General features: G+C 44.1%; 1 protein-coding gene across 16 annotated transcripts in view; it reads right to left on the bottom strand.

Moving 5' to 3' along the window:
- LRFN1 (leucine rich repeat and fibronectin type III domain containing 1) overlaps positions 1-25,131 on the bottom strand; it is a 1,263,189-nt gene that overhangs the window by 299,997 nt on the left and 938,061 nt on the right. For 14 of the 16 annotated variants that reach the window (XM_069644265.1, XM_069644262.1, XM_069644261.1 and 11 more), the window contains one exon: positions 12,608-12,727. In XM_069644265.1, the coding sequence (XP_069500366.1) occupies positions 12,608-12,620 (13 nt within the window). In that variant the 5' untranslated portion in view covers positions 12,621-12,727. The remainder of the gene's footprint in view (positions 1-12,607; positions 12,728-25,131) is intronic. The other 2 variants (XM_069644263.1, XM_069644273.1) reach the window with 1 other exon arrangement.

Raw genomic sequence — 25,131 nt, 5'->3', positions numbered from 1 at the left:
CTCTATAAGCATGATAATTATGTTAATCACTGCCACCAACTGCAGGGTTGAACAAAAGAGCAGTTTGGATCCATGGAGACTTTGTTAGTTAATCAGGCTGGCCATGGCAGGGGGAAGCTAGGTCCTCCCCCTTTCTGAAGATGGCATGGTGTACTCTTGGCTGTCACATCCCATCCAAATATGACAGGGTGGAATGTGCCTGTAAGCTGTGTCCACCCAGAGTACATGGGTCCATGCGATAGTCATGGTGTGAGCATAGGAACATTTCTGTGGATTAGCACCTCACATTTTCCAGACGTTCATCTACCATCATTCCATTTAATTAAAAATGTTAAAGAGGCTCAGGTGAACGCACAGCCGCCATGTGAATGGTCAAATTCCTCACCCCCCTACCCACAGAAGTGCAGGAACAAGATCTTACAGTAAGAGATACCAAGGGTTTGGAGAGGCAGAAGTAGCCATACCTGAGTAATCAAAGAACTCCCCCGTCCCTTGAGGAGGTAGAACTTATTCCGGGTTTGGCCTTTGTCCAACATAATGATGTGATCTTAGCAGAGGCCTGCTCAAAGGTGATTACGGAAGCTAAGGGCAGGTCACAGGGTGGTGCTTCCTTATTCTAAAACATGGGCTCCCATATAGAAGTGACATGACACCATAGACCAGTAAAGGACATGGCTAGTAGTCCCACATAGTCACCCGTGAGTAATCTTAGAGTACACACATGCTCACCTTACATCTGGGCACCTAAGGGTGACAAAACTCAAGGTACTCTCCTGATTCTACTGGCCAGGAGTCCATGCAGAAGCCACTTAATTTGTCACGTGATTGTACGTGTGCTGCTCCTTTGGGCTTGTATGCTTTTTACGCTATTTTTGTAACGCAAACAAGTCCCAGTTTCACTGCGCCAAATATAGCAAAATACAAATCGGCAGTCCAAGTGATTTGTATGAAAGAACAGCATTTAAAGTCCAAGGTCTAGTACAAGCAACAGCCTAACATGTGTTCCGAGCCTTCCACGGCTCTTCATCTGAGGCTTACTAGGGATAGAGCCTGAAATTTAAGCTGAAGGGACAATGCCCAAAAAGTACTCTGAAGGCTTTGCAATTGCGATTAAAGCTTAGTCGGCTGTTTAAATCAATGCGCATTGATTTCTTCAGTCTGTCTATTAAAGACACCTGGCCTCATTATGACTCTGGCGGTAGCCGTGCCGGTAAATAATGCACGGCTGCCATCAGAGTCATTTTCTTTCCGGCACCCAGCAATGGGGGCTTACCGGGGCATCATAGCCCTGGTGGTCCTGGTAATTCCCCATTGCCGGGTGCCAGAAAATATTACTCCCCATTCCCTTTGCATCCCATTGGACTAAATGGGAATGGGGAGGACGGATGCACTGGCACCATTCAAGAATAGTGCCGGTGCTTCCTTCAAGGTCTGCGAGAGGGTGCCGTTCTGCCACCAGGTCAGACCTGGCGGGCTGAAAGGCACCCGCTTGCAGAACTTGTAGTTTGCCAGTCCGGAAACAACGGTACCAGAAAGTTTAGTGGTACTGTTGTTTCAGAACCAGCAACCTTGTAACGACCCTGACTGAGTGGTGTAATTATATACAAGAGAGGCCTTCTCAGATAAACTTAAAGAAATTCAGGCAAACATTACATGCAAAAACAATGATAGGAATAAAGAATCCCATGACATTGAAGGGCCGGTAAGACCCAGGACTTTCCCTGAATTTGTTTTTCATCCTATTTCTGAGCAGTACCTCGCTGGCATCTTTAGCAAACTGAAAACTACCAATTGTATTGGCGATGCCTGTCCTGTCATTATGGTGAAGGCTTGTGCCCCTCAGTTGGTACTATAACCAAATTTGTCAATGCATTTTTTAGGTAGAATTTTGTCCCCAGTGACGTTAAACAAGCATGGATTTCGCCCCCCCAAAAAAAAAAAAAATCGTCCCTTGTCCCAGTAATTCCAGGAAACTATCGACACATTATGTATGTGCCCTATCTATTAAAAATCTTGGATAAAGCAGCACATTTATAGATTGAGACCTTACTATTTGAACATGATATCCAAGGGCCTAAACAATCTGGCTTTAGACAAGCTCATATTAGGGAGTCTACCCTACTCAAACTTAACACTAATATATTGCAGATCATGGCAAAGGGAAATACCACCATGATTAAGGTCCTAGATCTCTCTGCTGCTTTTGATCTAGTGGATCATACCATTCTGGCAGAGAGACTACGGGTTACAGCACATTTCTCTATTTCTGCCACTGAATGGGTGAAATCTTTCCTGGCAGATAGTAGAGCAAGGGTGTTCTCTGAGGATGCCTGGGCTGAGCAGTTTATTATTGTCACAGGACCTGTGCATGTCACAAACCTTTTTAAAATCTTTACACGCTCCTTGTTTTGGTAACTTGATAAATTGGGCATTCTATATGCCGATTACGTGGATGACACGCAATGCCCCGTTCCCCTTACAGGGGACTATGTCTCGGCTCTGTTTCTCTGAGTACTTCCAAACATGGATACAAGACAATAAGCTTGCCCTTAACAGTTCTAAGACAGAACTCATGATGCTGGGTACCGCCACACAGTTGAGAAAGCTTAACTCTGGATATCTTCCCTTAAAATTGTAGATTGCAATATTCTTACATAGCCCACGGACAAGACACTTGGGGTTATTTTTTATCAAGAATTATCAATGGAATGACAGGTTAATAGCCTTGTGTCTAGTACTTGCTACTATCTGAAATTACTGGCACAGCTACAGCCCTTCCTCTCTTCTGCAAACCGTGCTACAGTTGCCAGGGTGATTAAAGGAGCTAAATTGGATTATTGTTCCATCGTTCTGCTTGGCATCTCCAAACACGACCTTAATCACTTACCGGTGATACAAACAAAATGCAGTATGCATCGTTGCCGGCTTGCAAAGGACAGAATATGTTACAGCAGCAAGGAGAGAGCTACATTGGATCCCTGTCTGTAGTAGAATCCCCTACCGCGTGATGTGCATTACGCACAAATGCATTTTTGGGTAAGTTCCTAAGTATTTATCTAACCTCATCTCATGACTAGCTGCTTGCACAGTATTGAGATCAAACTACACCTGTCTTCTGGAAACCACAAGAACTAAGCTTTCCTATGTGGAACAGAGATCTTTCCTATATGCCGTCCTGCGAATATGGAATGCCCTTCTTCTGTAACTTAGATACTGTTCCGATTTCCCTCTCTTTAAGCACAGGCTAAAGACTATTTTATATAACTGAACCTTCTGCCCCCCTTAGCCTGATCTGCATTGTTTCTGACCTCTCTCTGATCTTTCTGTTTTTTCTTGTATTGTCCTGCATTGGGGCCTGAATGCCTCCGGGCTCTTGTCTCCTGCGCGGTATGAATACAATAAATAAATAATTGTAAAGATGTTCATAACCACTTGTGTCTTTTTGCCAGAAGACAGCCTCCCCTATGTTATATTTGGCCACCCAACAGCCTCTTCCGTTCATTGAGTTATCCTTCTCCTGGATCAGAATGGATATAGAGGGTCTGCTGTAACTGTCTAAGTTGGGTAATAAATACATACTGGTAATACTTTATTATGCCCTTTGAGGTACCCTAAAGCCTTTCTCTTCACAACCAACACCTCTCATCAGATCTTAAAATATCTCATTTCCTTTCTGTCTAGGGTTGGGATTCCCCATGAAATTCGAACGGACCAAGGTATTACCTTCATTTCCAATCCAATGGCCGAAGTGAAGGAGATTCTACAAATAAAGACTTTACATACCTCAGTTAACCATCAACAAACTGATGGTCCTGCAGAGCACTTCAACCAGACCTTAAAGAACATCCTTAAGAAACTGGTAGAAGATAATGAGTACAATTGGGATACTATGTTTCCTTGGGTGCTATCTGCCATATGGAAATCCCACTCAGGCCTCCTTAGGTTTCTCCTGATTCGACCTTCTCTACGGACGACAACCGAGAAATGTACTAGACATGCTTCGTGAAACCTGAGCCGAAAGAGAGGAGTCAGTTCTCCCCATTTCATAACCTGGCCAAAGGTTGAAAGAGTAAATGACTTTAGTCAGGGAAATAGTCACCAAACATCTGAAAAAAGCCCAGGAGAGTCAGAAGACTCAATATGACTGAAAGGCTGTTCATTATTTGTTTTTCATAGGACAAAAGGGACTAGTTGCCCAATTCTGACCCAATGATGTTTTCTAAATGGTTTGGCCATATGAAATCTTAGAGAAAAAAGGGCCTTATAGCTATCTGTTAACCCAGCCTGACCAGAGCTTAGAAACCTAAGTCTACCACATAACCCATTTAAAGGAATGGAAAAGGAGACCACATAGAAACCACATTGGTGACTACATACACATTACTGATGAAAGGTGGCCCAGAAATGAGTTTGGTGTCTCCTGATTTAACACCACAGCAACAGGAAGACATCCAAAACTTACGTTCTCAGTTTCTCAATGTCTTTAATGATCAGCATGGGAGAGTTGAGAATGTCATGCAATACATGGAACCCCACAAGGAAAGGTGGTAAACCTAAAACCAGATAGAAACCCTGAGGCCCAAAATAAACCCATCCTCTGGGAAGTAGAAAGAATGTTGGAGGTGGATATCATTGAGCCATTGGAAAGCCTTATGTGCTCGCCAATAGTACTCGTCGCTAAACCAGATTGGGTCATGATGGTTCTGTATTCACTTTTGGAAGTTCAACTAAATCTTCCAGTTTGACAATTATCAAATGCCTAGAAATAATGATCTAATAGATAAACAGGGACTAGCTAAGTACATCTCCAGGAATGATTTGATGAAAGGCTATTGGCAGGTTCTTTGAACCCTTCTAACACAGAGAATATGGCTTTGTCTACTCTCCCAGGATTGCTCCATGTCAAGGTCCTTCCTTTCTGGCTACATGGCTCACCCTCCAACTTTCAAAGGTTGATGGATAAGCTATTGCTACCCTTTTCACATTTGTGTGGCAGATACCTACATGACATTCTGTTCCATAGCCAACCGTGGGAAGATAATCTTTTCCACTTGTATGAAATCATAAGGGCCTTACGGAGGGATGGACTAATGGACAACCCTAAGAAATGCCATTTGGCCCCGTCATCCAGAAAGTACCTGTTTTTTTGTTGGGAATGGATTGGTGCAGTTGCAGGTTGAAAAGGTCAAATCTGTCCAAGAAGCATCTCCCCTTAAAACCAAAGTAGACCTTTGGGTGTTCTTGGAGCTCATTGGTTATTACTGTTGGTTTATCCATAGTTATTCCATCATAACCCATAACCCATGTTTAACTGATAAACCTAAGAATGCAGAAACCCAAAAACTTCAGTGGGTGAAACAAGAACAGGATAGCTTTAACATGTTTAAGCATATACCATGTAGTTGTCCTGTCCTCAAGTTCCCTAATTTCAACAGGGATTTTATCCTGCAGATGGATGCATCCAAAGTAAGCATTGGGACCATTCTTTCTCAGGAGAATGAAGGTTTAGAACACCCAGTCCTGTATATTAGCAGGAAACGTTTTCCTCAAGAGACAAACTATGCCACCATTGAGCTAGAGGCCCTAGCCATCAAGTGGCCCATACTATTATGTTACCGGCCGTGAATTCAGGTTAGTGACTGATTACACCCCTGTGACTTGGCTAAGCTTAAGGAAAGATACAAAATCCCCATATAATACATTTAATTTGTAGATCTCCAGAGGAAAGAGAGTGAGCAAGGGAATGTAGATTTCCTGTCTAGATTTCTGCTGAATGAAGAAGGGGGAAGACACTATCATTTGGGCAAGGGTATGTGACGAATCACAGTATCTTGTCACTTCTCCTCAGAGGGGAACCCTTCCCTGTGAGGCTAGGGAGGTCAATCTGCTATGCAACAATCCCCCTAGGGGTGTTGAAATGCGGAACCTCACAGAGAGAGACTCCTCCCATGGGGACAAGGACTCCCATTCTGTGATGGAACATCTTAATACCCTTAACCGTGAGATCATGCAATCCTCAAAGTCTTCCAAGAGCCAACCTCAGTAAACTACTGTCTGTTATTGTAACACTCCTTCCTTTCCTTATGTAAAACATTTCATACAATACTTACACAAAGAGGAACACACAGAGTGATCAAGAGTGATCTCTCAAAAATACTGATAAGAGGAAGATTGAAGGAGTGATGCAAACTACTCCTTTGATAAGTACTGAAAGTACTGATGAAAATTGTCCAACAGTAGCATGAATTAGCTCTCATTGACACAAAAGAGGGACTCTGGCACTTCACTGGGGAGAGCCCAGCCACAGACAATAAAAAGCAAGAAAGGCCTGCCAACCCCGAGAAGATCAAACCTTAGAGCAAGGAAGTGAACAGACAAAGGCGATCCTCGGTCGTGAGGACGTCATGGCAGGCTTGGAAGAACTCCCTGTTATGGAGAGGAGAACAGACCGATGCAGAATTTGGAACCAGGCTTGCAGTGGTATGACCTTGGGGAGGTGGACCGTGTGGTCCTTTAACTACGCCGACACTGAAAATCGTAGTAAGCAGCGGAGCGAGCGTGCTGTAGCAGTGAGCAGAGAGAGGGATGCTGAGAGCATTCGGCAAGAAGACGCAAACCACGCACCCCAGGAAGATCAGGTGATGTGCCCTTACAAGCAACAAGGTAACAGGAATCTCACGAGACATGGTAGGGGTTTGGGAAATATTGAAGAGTAATTCGGGAGAAATCTCCATCATCACAGTAATTACAGAAAAGGTATCAAGATTGAAGAATATCTCAAGAGTAATCTCTCTCATCGCAGTAACAGTGTTAAAACAATCATAAGTGAAGAGTACATCAGGAGTAATCTCCCTCGTCACAGTGATTGCAGACAAGGTATCAAGCCTAAAGAACATCTTAGGAGCAATCTCCCTTTTACTCTATCAATACTAAAACTACCCAGATTGAGGAGATCATTAAAAGTAATATTCCTCATCAGAATAATCAAAAGGAAGGTTTCAAAAGGGCATAGTGCCTCTGGAGATATCTCCCTTGTCCTAACAATCACAGGAGAAACTGTGAGAATCAAGGAGGTTACAAGAGTGGTCTCTTTAACAACAGTGGTGTTTATTTAGAATATTAGATCTCCCTTGTCCCATTGCTCAAGCAGAAGGCCAGGGAAGCCTGGGACTGAATGTTCTATTTAAAAGGAAAAACTGTTGTACATTTGGCCAAGCTAAGGAAAGTCCCTGGGGGGAACTACAGGTACTCTTGAAGGCTGTCACCAGAGATTTTATTAAAATAGCCTTTAAGAATAATACAGTGTCACCAGGGGAAGGGAGTCATCATTCTCCTCGTCTCACTTCTTGTTGAATCAGAAGTTATTGCAAAAGTTTGATTAAAAATCTCTAATGCCATACCAAATCCTATCAAATGTGGAGTCCCTCAGGGCTCTTGCATTGCCCCTACCCTATATAACCTCTTCACCAGATCTCTGTTCCGTATTCTGGACTCACTGGGCATCTCATATACCAACTATGCAGATGACACCCAGGTGCTCATACCTCTTTCGGGGGACTACCGTACTGACACGGACACCCTCAACCTCATTTACTCCACCATTCAATCGTGGATGGCAGACAACTGGCTATGTCTAAACAGTGAAAAAAACAAACTCCTGCTGATTGGGTCTCCCTTCACACTGAGCAAACTCAACAAGGAGTATCATACCTTCACTATAGACAACACTTCCATCACAGTATCATAAACCATTAAGACCTTGAGCGTATACCTAGAGCCTCGTCTGACCATGGACAGGCAGGTCAATGCCATCGCTTCCTCTGCAGCGTACCATTCCAAATTGATCAATGCTGTCATGCCATTTCTGACCCAACAGAACTGCATTACCATAGCCAGAGCCATCATTAGCTACAGACTGGACTATTGCAATGCCCTCTTCATCTGAACTTCCCAAAGAAACCTGGCTAAACTCCTGATTGCCCAGAACAATGCCTTAAGGGCCGTAACAGGCATATCACGCAGGGAACACATCTCATTAGTTAGGAGGCAGGTACACTGGCTACCTATCAAAGAAAGGGTTGTCTTCAAAATAATTGCCTTAACAAACAAATGTCTTCACAGACTCGCTCCCACGTATCTCGAACAAAGGATCTCCAAACAAACAGCGTCCAGACCCTACAGGGCCGCCTATGCCAACCGCATCTTGGTTCCTCACACACGGAGAGTGCGTGCTGGGGACTCGAGCTTCCCAACTATGGCTGCTACTCTCTGGAACACCCTCCCGAACCAGATCAGATCAATCGAATCTCATGCTACCTTCCGTAAGGCCTTAAAAACTAGGCTCTTTGTCTAGAGGGCGTACCCTATGTGCGATTCCTGACATATGCTTCCTCGCTGAATTTGTCACACTTTGCAATGTTAAAATACTGTTCTCTGTAATTTAACCAACTAAAGCAAATGTCATATGTTTTTTACTCTTGGGCCGCTTATTGTAACCCTCAAGCAAGTCTTCTTAAGTATCCTCAATAGCGCCTCAATGCCCGTGGGCTGCAGCACGCTCTACAAATTCAAAAATAAATAAAATAAAAATACAAAACAGCGCCAGACTGGACTCGCTGAACCAGGAGAAGGGAGTCATTCTCCTGATGATCTTCTTTTGTTTATTGAAAACCTTTTTGTAGTGATAGCATCAGAGTAGGACAGGTTTTATACAGAGGACGGATACTTTAGTTGACAACCACCCTGACGACGAGCAGCCAAGGGAAGAAACCCGTTAGTTGTACGGAGAGAAAGGTTGTTTTCCATTTTGTTAAATAAAGATTTGAAATACCACCCCTTTTTCTAACTCCTTCTTCTGACATGCCACAATGTGCATCCCCATACAAACCCCATACCTGGGTCTTGCCTTACCTCCATTCCCCCTCCCACCAGTGTGTTTTACATCTGTACTACCAAGATGTTTAGACACGGGGATAGGAGCACAGACCTCTAAACACTTCAGAGGGCTGTCAGTCACCCGCTAAGTGATTCACTGCTTGAACGCCATATTTTGCGAGTAATGCTGACTTGTGTTTCCCTTTTAGATGATTACTGATGACCGACTTTCCAGTGTAAAACACCCAGTGGATACCCACTTTTCTTTATAACTATGCCAGTGACGAGGACGCAGTCAGTAGCAGGTATCATTAAGGGTACCAATTTGATCTCCACCATGAGCAGGGAAGAACCCCATTTACCTTTCTTACTACTGACACCTCATAGGGACAGCAATAGGAACTGTAACTATGTATCACAGGTATTGGCGCTCAGCGCCAAATGTAGATTAAAGCTAAGGCAAGAGCAGCTTGCCTGTTCTAACCTCTTGGTTATCAGCAAACAGTTTAACGCCGTTGACCCTTCGCCACTATCTGGCACACCCCTGTAGTCAATATCAGCCAATTTCCAAGCCAACATAGGAGGGATAAATGGGGTGGAGGGCGAGAATAAAGAAGTAACCTATTTGGAGGGACATACATTGATGGGAGCTCCTCCCGTGCTGGCTCAGATAAAGGCAAAGGGGGATTTGCTAGGACAAAATGCAGCAGCTAATATGGATACGGGCGGGTGGACTACAAGACCACAGATCTGTGGCGAATTCTCCAAGAGCAATTTCGGCGGGACCTTGAGGCATGTTCCAACATAAGGGACTTTGAGAAATGGGTGCTGATTCTCTCACTACATCCTCGCCCCCTTTAAAGACCTGGATTTCCTCTGAAATTGATAGAATGGATAACTCCTCACAAACAGATAAGGTTATCCTTACCTTAAGATTGGAAATCTTGGTGACCGGCAAGCCGTCTGCATAGAGTCTTGTGCTTCTGGTGTGCCCCTTCAGGCTAAGAGCATCATCCCTGCTTCAGGATGGGGAGTTAAAGTTGCGGGAGAAATTACCACTCCACTTATTAACCCACTACCTATTGTGGGCCGGCCACGTGGTAATGACATTAGACAAGGAAAATCTAAAATGGATAAAATTGTAGACCCTAGTCTGAGGAGCTTTGCCCTAGACCCCAGGAATTTTATCATTACCAATGTGGCCAGGCCTTGCCAATTTGAATCCCGGGAAGCCCTGAAAAACAAGATATTGGCTTGGCTTAGCTCCACATTGGGCCCTAATCGTGTGAGAACATGTGACCTAAAAGTCCTTCGGAGAATTCATATCGAAAAGTGGTGTTCTTCTGTCAATACTGACTGTATTGTTGTGGGCTGTGGGTCTAGCAGCCTACCAATGTACTTAAATAGATGCTTAATTTCACAACACGTATGTTCATCTACTAATCTTCGAATTGTGTTGAACTAACTAGGGAATGGTAGCAGCTTAAAATAACAGTTGGACTTTCACTTTGCCTTGGTGCATCCTTGCTCTGTTTATAGCATTCTGGCCATGTTCAATCTTCCCATTGTCTGCTTTTCAAGTTAGGTGTTTTGGTACTTGTGTTTAGTTCAATGTGATGTGTCCGTTGTTTGTTGTGTCATCTGTATGATTTCTGATAAGCGCCCTGATGCCTGTGGGCTTTCGGCGCTCTATAAACATCCAAATAAATAAAATAAAATAAAAAAAGACTGACTCAAACAAAGAGGAAGTAAATGCATCTTACATGACCACTGTTACGTCATTACTTTCAGTCATTGGGCCTCATTCCAAATAGCGCCATGACTACCACCATACTAGGAATGAGGCCCATTGTCCATGACAGCATGCAGATTCATACACCCTCACATTTCTAATAACGCATCATGTACACCTCTTCCACTTAAAAGACATGCTAAAGACTGAAGCTTCCCTTCCTACACGCCCATTACCTACGCACACAGCTGTACTTGCAGCAATTTCACATTAACCATGCTTACATGCAGATGATCACTGATGGAGCAGAATTATGTGGCGGCTCGGGAATGGTCTTTATGTCCTAAGCAGGCTACTGAAATAAACAACAGTAAGCCAGCAGTTGAAAGATCACTGTGATGTGGCAATGGAGCAGATTCCACAGGGCCAGGATTCCCAGTGAAGGGGCAACAAAAAACGAACATGCCCTTCAACTGCCATTCAGGAACAGTTCAATGTGCCACAAAGAATAAGGGAATGATGGACGATGTTACCAATAAATGTAGGAACCTTATACCCTTTACTTCCCGCCCACTTCAATCTCTGATTAACGTAGTGAAAGTGGCTCCAGCAATGTCCCTCTAATCCTATAGAAAACCCAATACTCCCTTTAGCACAGCCTCATCTACTACTCACCGTGATTCTGCTCATGTTCACATGCCCTACACTCAGCATTACCTACTTCACTGGCCAGTCACACCTAAAAAGTGTGATTTGCAGAAATCCGAAATGTTCATAATTAATGAAGAGGCAGAGATATTAAAAGAATAGCTATATTCCTCCAAACAGGCCAAACACAGAATGATCTTAAGGCAATTTGATGTAGAATGTGAACGCGCCTCCGAATTCGCCTCACAGGGCGGGGACAGGTGTCATGTAATGAGTTGTGTTTGTCTGTCCCAGGGCAAATCCAAAAATCCAATGAATGCCAAATTCCAAGCCTGATTGGCATATGGTCTTTCCTCTTCTGTAATGGCTTGGCAGGCGAAGAGTGATGGTCTGGAGGGTTGCCCAGAGCAATGCTAGGGGTTAGCCATCACCTTTTTGTGTTTCGCTAATTTCAATGGCCCTCATTACACTGCCGGCGCTAAACCATGGCGCTATTAGCACCATGGTTGGTGCCGGTATCGTAACGTGTCCGCCATGGTGAAATGGGGAAATACCGCCCCATTCCAAGGTTGGCGGGGCGGTATTTCCCCATTTCCCCATGGCCCTTCCCCATTCCCATTTTTGCCCCATAGGGCATAATGGGAATGGCGAAGGAGCTAAGTACGGTACCGCAAATTGCGGTACCATACTTACCGCGACGGTCCCTTTGCCGGTCCCTACTTTAACGGCTGGTCTACACCAGCCGTTAAGGTCGGGTCCCGCAAAAGGACCTCGTAATTAGGCGCTAATGGGTTAATGGCGCTGCAGCCTTTTACGGCGCCGTTAACCCATTAGCGCCAGGGTCGTAATGAGGCCCAATGTGTTGCAGACGTTTCACAAGTGAAAATGAAAGCAAGAATGTGCACCACTGTTAGATACACATTAATTATTTAATAACTAGTTAATACATGTATACAGACCACGGCTGAAACTCCCTTGCACTCAGAGTGGTTGTTATTTAGAACCACAATGTGACAAGACGTGGCAGGATCTGAGTGAACCCCTGTGATATCCCCACGCATCCAGATTTCTGAAGTCCCCTCAACAGTTTCTGTGTTCTATTTCTTAAGTAATACATACATTTGTTTAATGAGTCAGAAATGTCTTTGAAACATAGAGATGAAAAATCAGATGCATTTCGAACTTAATGGTCTTCATGAGGGAAAATGGCTGCCTCAACCGTGCAAAGAAACCTACAGTAATAGTTCTTAGGAATCACTACAGGTCTTTGTAATGTTGAACAATAGATACATGTATGGAATCAATCTAAAACATTTCATTAGTAATCACATGATAGTTCAGAATGGTACTGACCAGTAGCAGACATTTGTAGCACTGTCTCGCTATGATGAACAGTGATCAGGCGTCGGGATGATCGTTTACAGGTGCGAAATCAGGCCAAGCGCAAAGACACATTGAGTTTCTAGCTTCTTCCTTAAAAGAATCAAAACAGTTCTGATTGTATATGTTTCATTGGACTAACTGAACATACTATGCTCACAAGTAATAATAACATATGATCTTTTCAAAATCACATAGATGTTCTTTATTAAATGGTAAAAAGCAAACGTAAGGGGACAAAACAGCAATTTCGTTTTTTACATCCAAGACATTTCATGCAAGGAATGAATTGCTGTGAACATCCTATCTAACAGTCACAGATCGGTTATATGTGATTTTACCAACCAAAATTACAGAGTGGTAAATGTAATTATGGACAAAATACCGTTTTTTTTAAATTTTTCATTTTGGGGGTCCCCGCAAAGCCCCCTATTTTTTACATTTATAACGACACCCGAACCCCATCCTGACCCATTTTAACCCATTTACACTACTACCCTTTATTTATTTAATTAATGTTTGCTGTGTTTTTCGGTGTTATGGTCCACTCTGAAATTTACCACTCTGCTTTTTTTTTTATAGATATGTTGACTGGATACCCTAAACATCTCCACAGCAGACCCATTAACTTGCAGACAGAGTGGATAGCAAGAGTGAACTGCTGAAAAGATGCTCACATTTACATTGTTAAAGCAGTCCGGTCTTCTGTTGTTTCCAAACGTGTTGGAAACGCGTTCTAAAGCTACGGCTACTGAATGTGAAGTTGTGGGTAATTCTGCTAATGACATACACTGTCTCAAAGTGCAGGAATCAAAAAGGCAGAAAATGCATGTCTTACAATATATTAATTTCAACAGTAATATTTGGTCTTTCTAGAAATAGTCAACATTTTAGGAAATGATTTGGTAAAGGAGCAGGCAATCAAGATAGGTCTATGTGGCCAAAACAAATGCAATGCCATAACTTTTGTATTGAGCTTTGAAACTAGGCAAACACAATGTTGATATACATCACATAAATAATACATTGTGAAATATTGCGACGGACACCGAAAACTACTTTTCCACAAGCCCAGAAATAGGTGTCTTTCTCGAATGGTGCGCCCTTCTTTAATGCAAGTAGTTGTTTATGGGTGAGCGGTTGCTATCTGATTACAGGATATCGCCCTGAGGGAAAAGTTCACACCTTCTCGAGATGCTAACCCCCCAAAGCAGCTCCCTTTCTCTGTGTAGCTAGGGCTGAATGCCAGCCCCTTCACTCTACTACAACGTATAGTACTTTGGCAGGGACACCCCAATTCAGGCAAATAGTGGATACTTGTTGATAATGCACGTTTATTTTGAGAACCGGGCTACCCTAGGCCAGAGGATGATGCCATAGCTACCCTGGACTTATTGAAGAGAATCCTGCCAGTGGTTTGGCTGGGACCAAGCACAAGAGCACCTTCGCTGTGACTGCTTGCACCTGATATCCTCGGCATCTGATCCTTGAGGCTGGCCTTTGAGGCAGACACACTGGGCCCCATTCCGACCTTGGCGGGGCGGTAAGTCCCCAATCCCCATTTACCCTTCCCCATTCCCATTTTTGCCCCATAGGGCATAATGGGAGTGGGGAAGGCGTTAATTACGCCACCGTAAATTACGGTGGCGTAATTAACTCCATGGTCCCTTAGCGCCATGGATTTTAACACCCGCTAAAAGCGGGTGTTAAAAGCTCCGTGGCGCTAAGGGACCTCGTAATTGGCGGTAAGGGGTCGGCGCAGCTAACGCTGGCGTAAACCCCTTACCGCCAGGGTCGTAATGAGGCCCACTGTCTTTTCTTATAGGATGGAAAGCTCAGCTCTGATCTCTTGCTCGCCCAATCTTCAGCTCATTGAACTATGGCAGAGGTCAAGCAAGAGATGCACGTTCATGATTGCAGTGTTCTTGATTGCCCATCTTACCCCCATCAAGCCGCCTTTCTTTCACTGCCAGCGTGTTTCTCTTCACCTTCCTTCAGAATCAGCACGCCTCTGTCTTGAGAGCAAGGGATGGTGCGCCCTGCTTTGTGGAACACGTTGAACAATGCCTATTGCACCTGGTATCTGTCCTGCGCTTCATTGTGAAATAAAAGGAAATAGATGTCTTACCCTGGTGTAGGGATGGCAATGTAATTAGGGCAGCAGCAGCCAGCTCATGCCACTATTGTTCTACACTTAAGTAAATGCATGCCTGGGTACAAAAGACACAGTCATGCATCACGCTTCCACTGTGCCTGTTCCACAGAGGCAGTGGGGAATGTCTTTGTTGTGTGCACATTTTAATATGCATTCTGTTTTTGAATTCGGGATGTACCTTAATATGTGCAGAAATGCCACTTTATTTATGCACATGTGCAAAGGGGATGGAACATATGATCTCTAAGTGTGCATTTATGATGCACACATTAAAAGAAATATTGTATATGGGGCACATCTTTTGGGGGCACAAATGATGAGATGCACTAGTGTGTCTCATCACTTATGCCAGCACACATTTTGAGAATATGCCTCTAAATGTAGATATGTGTTATGTTTATTTCCCATGTACTTAGATCATAACAGTGGAGTCCTACCTAACTAAAAGGAATGTCAGTGCCTACTTATTGAATGCTTGACATGTGAACAACTTTGCCTCAGCCCGACTGTCCTTTGTGAGTTCATTGGCCTGCCTCCATGGACTCACCTATTATTAAAGGAATAAACAGTAGTTCTCATGGAAACTCATGCACCTCTAATGCATGATTGACTCTTTCCCAGCTCTACAGGCTTTTCAGAGATCCATGTCCGTATGAATTCCCTATATTGTAATATTAAAAACATCAATAACAGAATGATGAGCAGCAGACCCAGGCATGCCTGACATGTGACTGACTCTGCTGGTCTGACATGCATTCTTACAATTGTCCACTTTAGCTTTGCTAATTAGATCAACTTCACAAGGATGAAAGGCTGAATTGTTCTTACGCAGAATCCCATGGGACCTGTAGGTTTTATAGGTTTCAGCAGTAGGTACATGGATCTCCTGATATAATGTACTGCTGTGCTCATAGTTTTGTCCAGCTTGGATAACATTTGCAGATGCACAAGGCTTGGTATCCTCGCGTTAAACCCCAACGTCCATCCTTACCCAACCTCTGCTTTTAGCATAACCTTCCTCTCCCTTAATACTTTAAAGTTATTGTGTGTATGTGTTTTTCCAAGAATCACACTGAACCTGCTCCAACTTCTCCTGAACGTCCCTGAAGGTGTATGGCTTTTAAAGGCGCTTCGGGCTAGAAGACACATCTGAGGAAACCAGTGAACCTACCTGAATCCCAATGGGAGATTAACGGCAACCTGAGGACCGCTTTTCAGAAGGTTCCCTCAAAAAGTTGAAAGGAACATCTGGGGTTCTCATATATCGGGCAGTTTTTGTCCGCACCAAGAAGTTTATGCCCACGATAACCATTAGTATTTCACTTACAGTAATGGGTGAAGTCACCAGTCGGACCCTCCCCTCTTCTGCCAATGCCCCATGATGTACAATATATCTATTGAGATAGAACAATAGACAGACGAATAGATTGCTAGATGGATAGACTGATTGATGGAGAAACAATTGAAAGAGAGAGGGAGAGAGACGAGAGAGGGAGAGAGAGAGAGAGAGAGAGAGAGAGAGAGAGAGAGAGAGAGAGAGAGAGAGAGAGAGAGAGAAAGAGAGAGAGTGACACTTGGTGAGGGAGTGAGGGAGTGACAAGTGAGAAACTGAAAACTCTGCTGTCTGCAGTGGCCTGTGATAGGAGTGTGGGAAGGAGACAATTATGTTTTGTCATTTAGGCTTTTGCATACTTGGTTTGACTTTAATTATGCCTGATATAACTTCGTATTACTGCCATGCCTTGTTTTGCCATTCTATGCATTGATATAGGTGTACACTTGATTGTTTGCACCCCTCACTAACCTGTTCACAATTCTCTTTCTACCGTATATTAAACACAGTGACTAGCCACTGAAACACTACAGGTGATAACATCTAGTACCCCCTTCTCTAAAACACTTAGCAGCATCCAAACTCTACACCTCGAACAGCAGCTTTTCGGACACTGCCCTCCATCAACACTCGACCCATCCTCACTCACAGGGCAAACCGTGTAAATAGCATAACAAGTGGGATAGCTTCAAAAGAGCCGCCTTTTGGATCCGCATATATCGAGTGCCCAACCAGCACAGAGAGATCGACTCTTCTAGCTGCACAAATAAATCAGGTCTGCCTAATCAACACACCAGCAAAGCAGCCCTACACTTCCCTTTATAGTCCTTATAACCAAATCCAAAAAGAGTTCTCACGTTGCCCCTCGCCATGCTTGAAAAGGTCATACAATTATGTTTTTTTTTCTTTTTTTCTTTGAAGTGTATGACTTGTAATTTAGGGAAAACTTGGAAGTCTGTGCAACCGATTCTTTTCAGGTCACAAAGTGCCAAGAGGCTATGGAAATGGCAACAGTGAGCTATATAAAAGTGAATTACATAAAATAGCACAGTAGAATCCATCACCACGAATTGCATCTGACATGAAGATAGAGTTAAGCTCCTCAGCAACACTGCTATTTCATGTGTTAATTTCAGATATACAGTTGCATGTTACACCAGAGTGCAGTGTACAAGAAGCCTTTGTGCAGCAACGCACTTTAAGATGCCCTCAGAACTAAAAAGGCACACCGCCTTCAACAGTTTAGTACTTTTCAACTTTTGAAATGCCCATGTGGCACGTACCATAACCCACTTAACAATCCTGCCCTGACATTGCAAGTGCCACACTTAGTAACTCACAGTATTTTCTTTTCTTTCCCCGCTTTTCTACAGTAGCAGCCTAATTCTGTAGTTAGACATGCAGAGTTCTGCACCCTGCACCCTAAACACTAGCAAACACAACTACAGCCCTCGTCTGGGACAACCCTCAGCCCAGTAGAGCCCCAATGGAATAGCCACCAAACCCTGCGAGGAATGTCATTCATTTGAGGTGGGAGTGCTTGTTGAAACTCTCTGGTGAAAAAGCTCATTTTTTTACTGGAAGGGTCACGGAATTCTGAAGGTTTATGTTTCATGTGGATCCTGCTATCTTGCGTCCAGCGGGCCACCTCTGATGAGAGCTGAACTGGGTCCATTATGGGAAGGCTTTCCCTGTGTTCTATTCGCCATCTCCAGGATAACACAAGAACGAATAGAAGATGGAACAGAAGCAAGGGTTTACCACCAGAGGAATCACACAAAGACTATACAATCTATGGGCCTCATTATAAGTATGGCGGTAAGGCAACAACGGTGCCGGTAGCGATACCGGCACCGTTGCTACCGTGCCGCCATACTACGAGTTCTGCTCGCGGGTGCCCTTGCAGCTATCAGGTCTGACCTGGTGGCAGTACTGGCCCCCGCGAGCGGAACATGATGGTAGTCCTATGGGGCTCAAATGGGAATGGGGAATCATTTTTTCCGGCGCCCAGTAAAGGGCAATTACCGGCTCCGGCATGGTCATAATGACCCGGCAATTGCCCTTTTCTGGATGTCGGAAAAAAATGAATACCGACGGCAGCCGGCTAGCTCCAGCCTCGTAATGAGGCCCTATGGCTTTATGCTTGGCCTTCTATCGAGACTTACCTCTCTGCAGTGGCCATCTTTAGCCTTTAACTAAGTCAGGTGAGTACCACAAGCAATACAAAAACAAAAAAAACATGTTTTGTTTCCGCTAAATATCCCTGTTTTCTTTCAAAATCTCTGTGCGTTATTACTTTCCAAGCTACTGCAGAAATAAGCCCAAGTGTGTTCCTTCGGAGGCCACTCCGAAGCCACACTGCTGGAAGAGATCACTGTAACATAATACATGTTTTAAAAGATGTTAATTTGAAAGCCTGCATTTTGATCATGCACTTTTTGTCAGATCGAGCAATTACATATAAACATACGTGTGTATGTGTATGTAGGGAAGAAAAGGGAACCGGTGGATGTTGGGAGTGTGGGGATGTAGAGTGGCATATGGGGAGAAGGGTCAAAAAAACTGAGTTGAATTCAGGTCGACAAAATGTGCACAAACTAAATGCAGACTTTGAAATGAAAGTCTTTCAAAACACGCAGAACCTCATGTGAGGAATTCGACCATCCGCACGGTGGGTGAGCACCCACCTGGGTTTTTTGACATTTTAAATGAAATTGAATGATGGTGGATCAACCTCTGGAAAATGAGTCAGGCTGACCCACAGACATTTTCCGATGTTTACTGCATGACATATGCATAAACCTGTGTACTCTGGGTGGACACAGCCTACAGGTGCAGTACCCCCTGTCATATTTTGTTGGGATATGACAGGTGGAGTACACAATGCACCTCCAGAAGTGGCAGGGTCAAACCTTCTGCCTGCCATGGCCAGCATAATTAACTAACAAAGGCTCCATTGATCAGCCATGCCCTTTTGTTGAGCCATGTAGCTGGTGGGAGCATTCACCAAAGTCTGCCATACTAATCATAGTTTATTACAAACACGCCCTCATGGGGATTGGCTGCAGAGGCTAACAAAGGAAACAGGAAACCCCAACAACCTTTTATAGGTAACTGTATCAACCTGATGCCAGCTCCAGCCCTCAGTAGCACTGACAGTGAGCTGTCATGTCTGGGACTGCATATTTACAGTAGTGTATCCCCACAAGGTGACCCTATTCAGAAGGTACGAGTATGTGGTTTGACAGAGCCAGAACATCTAGACTTGCTGCAGCTTCAAGGGAGAACTGCAGCTTTAACCAAGAATCACAGATATCTCCATTAACCAGAAGGCCCCTTTGATCCACAACTGACAGGAAGATGGGTGGGACTTAGTATTACATGTTTCCCCCTTACCTATTATGTTTCAAAGCACTCTGGTTAAGATCTCATGCATACAGGAGATTGTTGGTGGGGACCCAGGATTGGTCCATTTCGGTGGGCTTAGCCTACACCAATGACTGCTGCAAGTCTCCAAGGTGGGAAGTGCCAGAAAAACTCTGAACCAAACCAAGGACAAAACAGCTGCCTCCAACACTCACATCAGCTGTGGGGCATCAGCCTTAAAGGAAAACAAGAGACCAGTGGAGAAGCTGGGATGAGCGCATCGACAAGCATCTAATGATGTCCAGATGATAGGACATTTTCGAGCCAGTCAAGCCCCTCGAACTGCAAATGACTGCACTGCCGACTGTTGATATGCCGCAGTGGCTAAAGCCGTTCGAGACACCTTACCTAGTGCTTCAGAACTGCCTACCAGCACTGATACAATGTTTCCTGAACCTGAGGATGGCTTTAAGTAACTGCGGCATAATAACAGTCAGCCTTTGAGTCGATTTCATCTTGAGCGATTCGACTGGTTAAAAAATGTCTTTTAAGTCAGACATCGGTAGATGTTCGCCGATGCAGATATGAGCTAACATGGTCCTCCACCTCAGGTTCCTGCACTGCACCTGGAAGTCACAGAGTCCTCTACTACCAAAGTAAAGTCCTCAGTGGCTACTGGCCCTCCCAGAGGAGTAGGCAACTCAGTAGTCTTTGGAACTAGAGAAAGGGCTACCGGCCATGCCGGTCTCTCCAGCAAGCCCTCCGGTAACAATCCAGGCCCTAAGGACCTGAGCGTGTTCAATATGGTGACCACTTTGGCCCCCAGTCAGGTAGCCGCTGTGACTATCTTAGGATCAGAGAAATCAATACCCAACATACATGGGACAGGGATGAAGTCTTTCACTGCTGCACAGCGCTGTGCTGTTTCACCTTGGCAGCTGAACTCTACTATCAACAAGGAGCACTTACTCTTTCTGTCACACCCACTGGTGCTACAATCAGGCCCATCAATATACTCACCTGGCTCTATCCACTACTGGGTGACAGTAGGGAGGACAACCATCGTACCTCAGCCTGCAGGAGTTTTGTGTCCATTGATATACACATATTCTAAATATAGTTCAGTATTATTGGGAACTGGGATCTCTTCTGGTGACCTGCTACCGATGTCACTCAGTGTAACCAATATGCATTTGGCCACTCCATGGTTAATGGGATGTTCTTCTTCAGGATTCGCAAACTAATGATGGACTCCACCACAAATCCAACATTCACTATGACTGGCTTGGGTAAGCCCTTGCATGCAGGATCCACATTCCTATTGTCTAGTTCCTTACACATAAAACAAGATTTGGGTGGTGAGAACATAGGTGTTACAGTGTTAGGGTTCCCTTCAGTCTACTATTTGGTGTGGATGGATGAACTAGAGTTTTGGGATTCCCCTTCATTCTTTTGGGATCTGACTTTGAAGAAGAATGGGTTGGACCTTTGTTCTCCCCATCCTTGTTAAGTTTTTTTGTCTGAAGTTTTCTCTTCTGGTTTAGGTGTGCTCGCCTGAGACTTTTTTTGGACTTGAGTACTTACAAAACTGTCAGCAGAGCCTTGGCAAGCTCCCTTGGTTCTTGAATAGTTGTATACTCAAGATTCTGGTGTAGGTCAAACTCAAAATAATACAATACATGCTCATACAAAATCAAATTGTACATCTCTTTATATGTGTCAACTTTGTTTCCAGAATCCCACCCGGTCAGATATTTCAATGACAAGTGTGTGAATACCTCAAATAACTTCCCGCTTTTCTTTCTGAGCTCTTTGAAGCTCTTGAGATACTGTTCTGGGATTTTACAGAACTTCCCGAGGACGGCTGCCTTCATGCTCTCATAAACAAGCCTTTCCTCTGGAATTAACTGTAGAATTGCATCAGTCACTGGTGTTGGTAATGACTCATTAGGGCTGCATCCCACAGTACCTCGTTCACCTCCTACAGCTGAAAAGCAAGCTTGGAAACTTCAAACCAGTCACAAATATCCTTCCCTACTTCTGAGGCCTGCACTTAGTCTGTGGGGATGTGCCACTGGGGCTTATACCGGTCACCCTGATTTGAGCCACTACCACTGCTTTCGCTAGAGGTGGATCTATGGCCTCCTTCTTCGCTTCTAGTTCCTCTAGCAGTAATCTCCTCTAACAGGAGCTTTCTAGCTGCTATAACCTTGCTAGATTTCAAAATTCAAATGGATCAATTCAGATACAGAGGAGAACCAGCTATCTTCCTCTTACTCAACCTCTCAACGGCCTTTGATTTGGTAAATCACAACATCTTATTTCACCATGTCGCCAGCGACGCCCACTTCTCAAATGATGCCATAAACTGGATCGAATCATTCCTGTCAAATCAATCAATGAGAGTCTTCGCCCCTGCAGCAGCAGCTCCCCCACTCCATTCACATGTGGAGTCCCACAAGGATCATGTGTATTGCCCACGCTATACAAAGCTTTCACCAAACCGATCTTCAAACGGCTAGACAAATTTGGTGTCACATACACAAACTATGCTGACGACATCCAAATACTCATCCAATCACAAGCGATCACAACACCGACTCCAAATCCCTGAATGCCATCTACTCTGCTATCCAAGCCTGGATGCCTCAACACAAACTCTGTCTTAATTACGATAAAACAGAGATTCTGATCATAGGCAGCCCTTCCAGGCTGGAGAACCTCGCCTCCACCTACAAATCATTTGATATTGATGGGAACAACATCATAGTTGCCAATGAAGTCAAAACTGTAGGGGTTAACCTAGATTCAGCATTAACTCTCAACAACAAGTCAATGCCATCACATCAGCCTCTGCATACACAGTGAAACTCATCACTGCATGCAAACCTCTACTAAATGTGGAGAACCGCATCACACTGGCCAAAGCCCTGATTCTTTCCAGGATCGACTACTGTAACGCCATCTTTGCAGGCTCCTCGGCAAAAAACATCTCTAAACTTCAGATCGTCCAAAACAATGTCATTCGAGCAGCATTCAGCATCCCCAAATCTGACCTCATAACCAGAACCAGAAGAAATATCCACTGGCTCGCAGTCAGAGACCTCATCAAATTTAAAATACTCTCACACACACAAATGCCTATCCAACTCCGCCCCACACTACCTTTCTAACCAAATAACCAAAACACAACCAACTAGATCAACCAGGTCGGCCTCTCTGGGGCAGCTGACCACACAGAGATACAAAAGACAAAAAGCAGGAGGCTCCAGCTTCCCTGGTGTTGCAGCCAACTAATGGAATGCCATGCCCCGGAGTTAAGGACTGACCCATCACTTTGGTCATTCCGCAGTAAACTCAAAACCTGGCTCTTCAACCAAGACATCAAAAATACCCCTAGTTCATCCCTAACCACTGAACACCCTCCTATCCTCCTCCTAGGATGAGGCACTCCTAGGGATCTAGGAACATGTATTTTGTTCATTTGCTAGGATACGGACTAAGCCTGAAACATAACAATAATACAATGTAACTGCAACTGTACTATACTTGGACTAAACATGTTAACTAATTGGACGTAACCAATAAGTATTTGTACCTGCATGTAGAATAAGCGTGATAAGTAACTGGATGTAACCAATATGTATTTGTATTTGCTTTTGGACTAAGTATGAAATGTAACTGGATGTTGCCATCTCCTTAAGCACAAGACTAACATGTAACTGGTTGTAACCATATTCTTAAGCATAAGCCCCCAGATGCCCAAGGATTAGGTGCGCTATATAAATGTAATAAATAAATAAACAAATAGATAAATAAATAACATTAACAGCCGGAACAGTTACTGGGCCACTTAGAGTCCGTGCCAAGGCCTGGGACCTGCAGAATGCCACACTAGACCATGACCTCCCTGACACTCTAGAGTATTGATAAACATTGCTTGCCCCCGGAGGGATGATTGGCGAGGAAACCTGCTCATGCTGTCGTCCTCGTCATTCTTCAACTGCCCCTCCCAGAAGGTCTTCTTAATTCGGGTATACAAGGCCAGGCTCACCCACTGGAGTCTTCTCCTAAAAACGCTTGGTTCTACCCAAGCTTGGAGGTTTCACTGGCAACTCAGGTTTATTTACCTTGGTGATGTGGGGAAGTCCCTTCTCTTGACATAGGACGCAGAGGACATACTTGCTTAAGCCTTTCACAGTCTCTGTTTCAAGATCTATGATTATTACAAATACTTAGCAGTGTCTAAACATTGGCTGTAACAGAATGATTATCATTGGGTGACTACGCTGTGTGCAAGGCTCCAACTAGGTCCCCTGCCACCGATGTGATGAATCAACTTCCGGGAATCCAGCGGTCCAGAGATAAACTGCATTTATACAATGGTAGTTTTAAAGCTTTTCAATTTTTCTGAAGCATAAGAGGTACTCAGTAGTTTTTAGATCAATTGGAATGCTCGTCTGTCGTTTGGAAGGCTGCACCTAGAGGGCACACCCTCCTGTTCCCACTTTTCCACATCTAAGTATCAGTAACAGCCCACATGCATTAGATATCAGTTGGCGACTTGGTCGGTATCTCTGTAACTTACCTTCCATGAATTTAGGACTGTGGTTAAATTAAGTTATACACACAATGACTAGAACTTTAAAATGGACACAGTACTCCGCCACCAGCCAGTGAAAAGAACACAATGGGCCTCATTACGAGGTTTGCGGAATGGGCTTACCTTTCCACCCTATTACGAGGTTTCCTTGCAGGACTCGCTCAGAACATCTGGTCAGGGGCATGATCAGCGTGCAGTGTGTTACAAGGATTAATATAGTGATGGGTGCTATATGGACACACCAAGCCCTGTGTGACACAAGAATACTACAAGATGTGTGCCAGGCGTTATTTAATCTGTGTTATGCTTTTATATGGCAAAGATGCCCCTAACACAGTTACTGAATGGCATCCCGTACTTCTGGAGGCTGGTAGAGCCTCAGATCTGGGAGACAATGCATTGCAGAGATGTGATTGTGTATTGGAAGGCATGGTGGCAGAGTGAATTGGCCGTATGGTGCTTCTCTCTATGCAGGTAATCAGGTCACCATGGTTATGTTGGAGATACTGTGGAGGCACCCATGAAAGTGAACTAAAAGGGGAGAGTAAAGATAGGATCGGCATAACACCTGTGTTTAAAACTAGTCCATTGCATGCATTGTACAAACACACATACAAATATGCGCACACACATGCGCATGCACACACATTCACAAACACATCTGCACAAGGCCAAAAGATACAAGAATTATTAAAGAATATGATATTGTTTTTGACCCTCATATCCAAAACCCAGTGTGTTGTAGCACGGTCTGGTAATGTGGGGCTTCCTCCCTGGTGTTGGAACCCCTCAAAATGCTATATGCAGATTGTACCTTTAGCATGAGCTGATGTGTATTTTCAAAACCATAGCTGGAGAATCTATAGCACTGAAGGATAATTAATGTGCAACTATGTAACACTATGCGTGTTCAAATGCTTCTCTGTGGCTTCTAAACAATTTGGTATATCACTTATTCGTTAAGTCATGTGTATAAAAAGGTGTACAATGTGTGCCAATTGGGCACAACTGTTTCTAAAGAATGGAAAAGTTGAGTTCTT

This window comes from Ambystoma mexicanum, chromosome 2p, assembly GCF_040938575.1.
Source record: "Ambystoma mexicanum isolate Mex_15411 chromosome 2p, UKY_AmexF1_1, whole genome shotgun sequence".
NCBI classification, from domain to species: Eukaryota; Metazoa; Chordata; class Amphibia; order Caudata; family Ambystomatidae; genus Ambystoma; species Ambystoma mexicanum.
The sequence above is the reverse complement of the archived record's forward strand: the minus strand, read 5'-3'. Positions and strand labels throughout refer to the sequence as shown.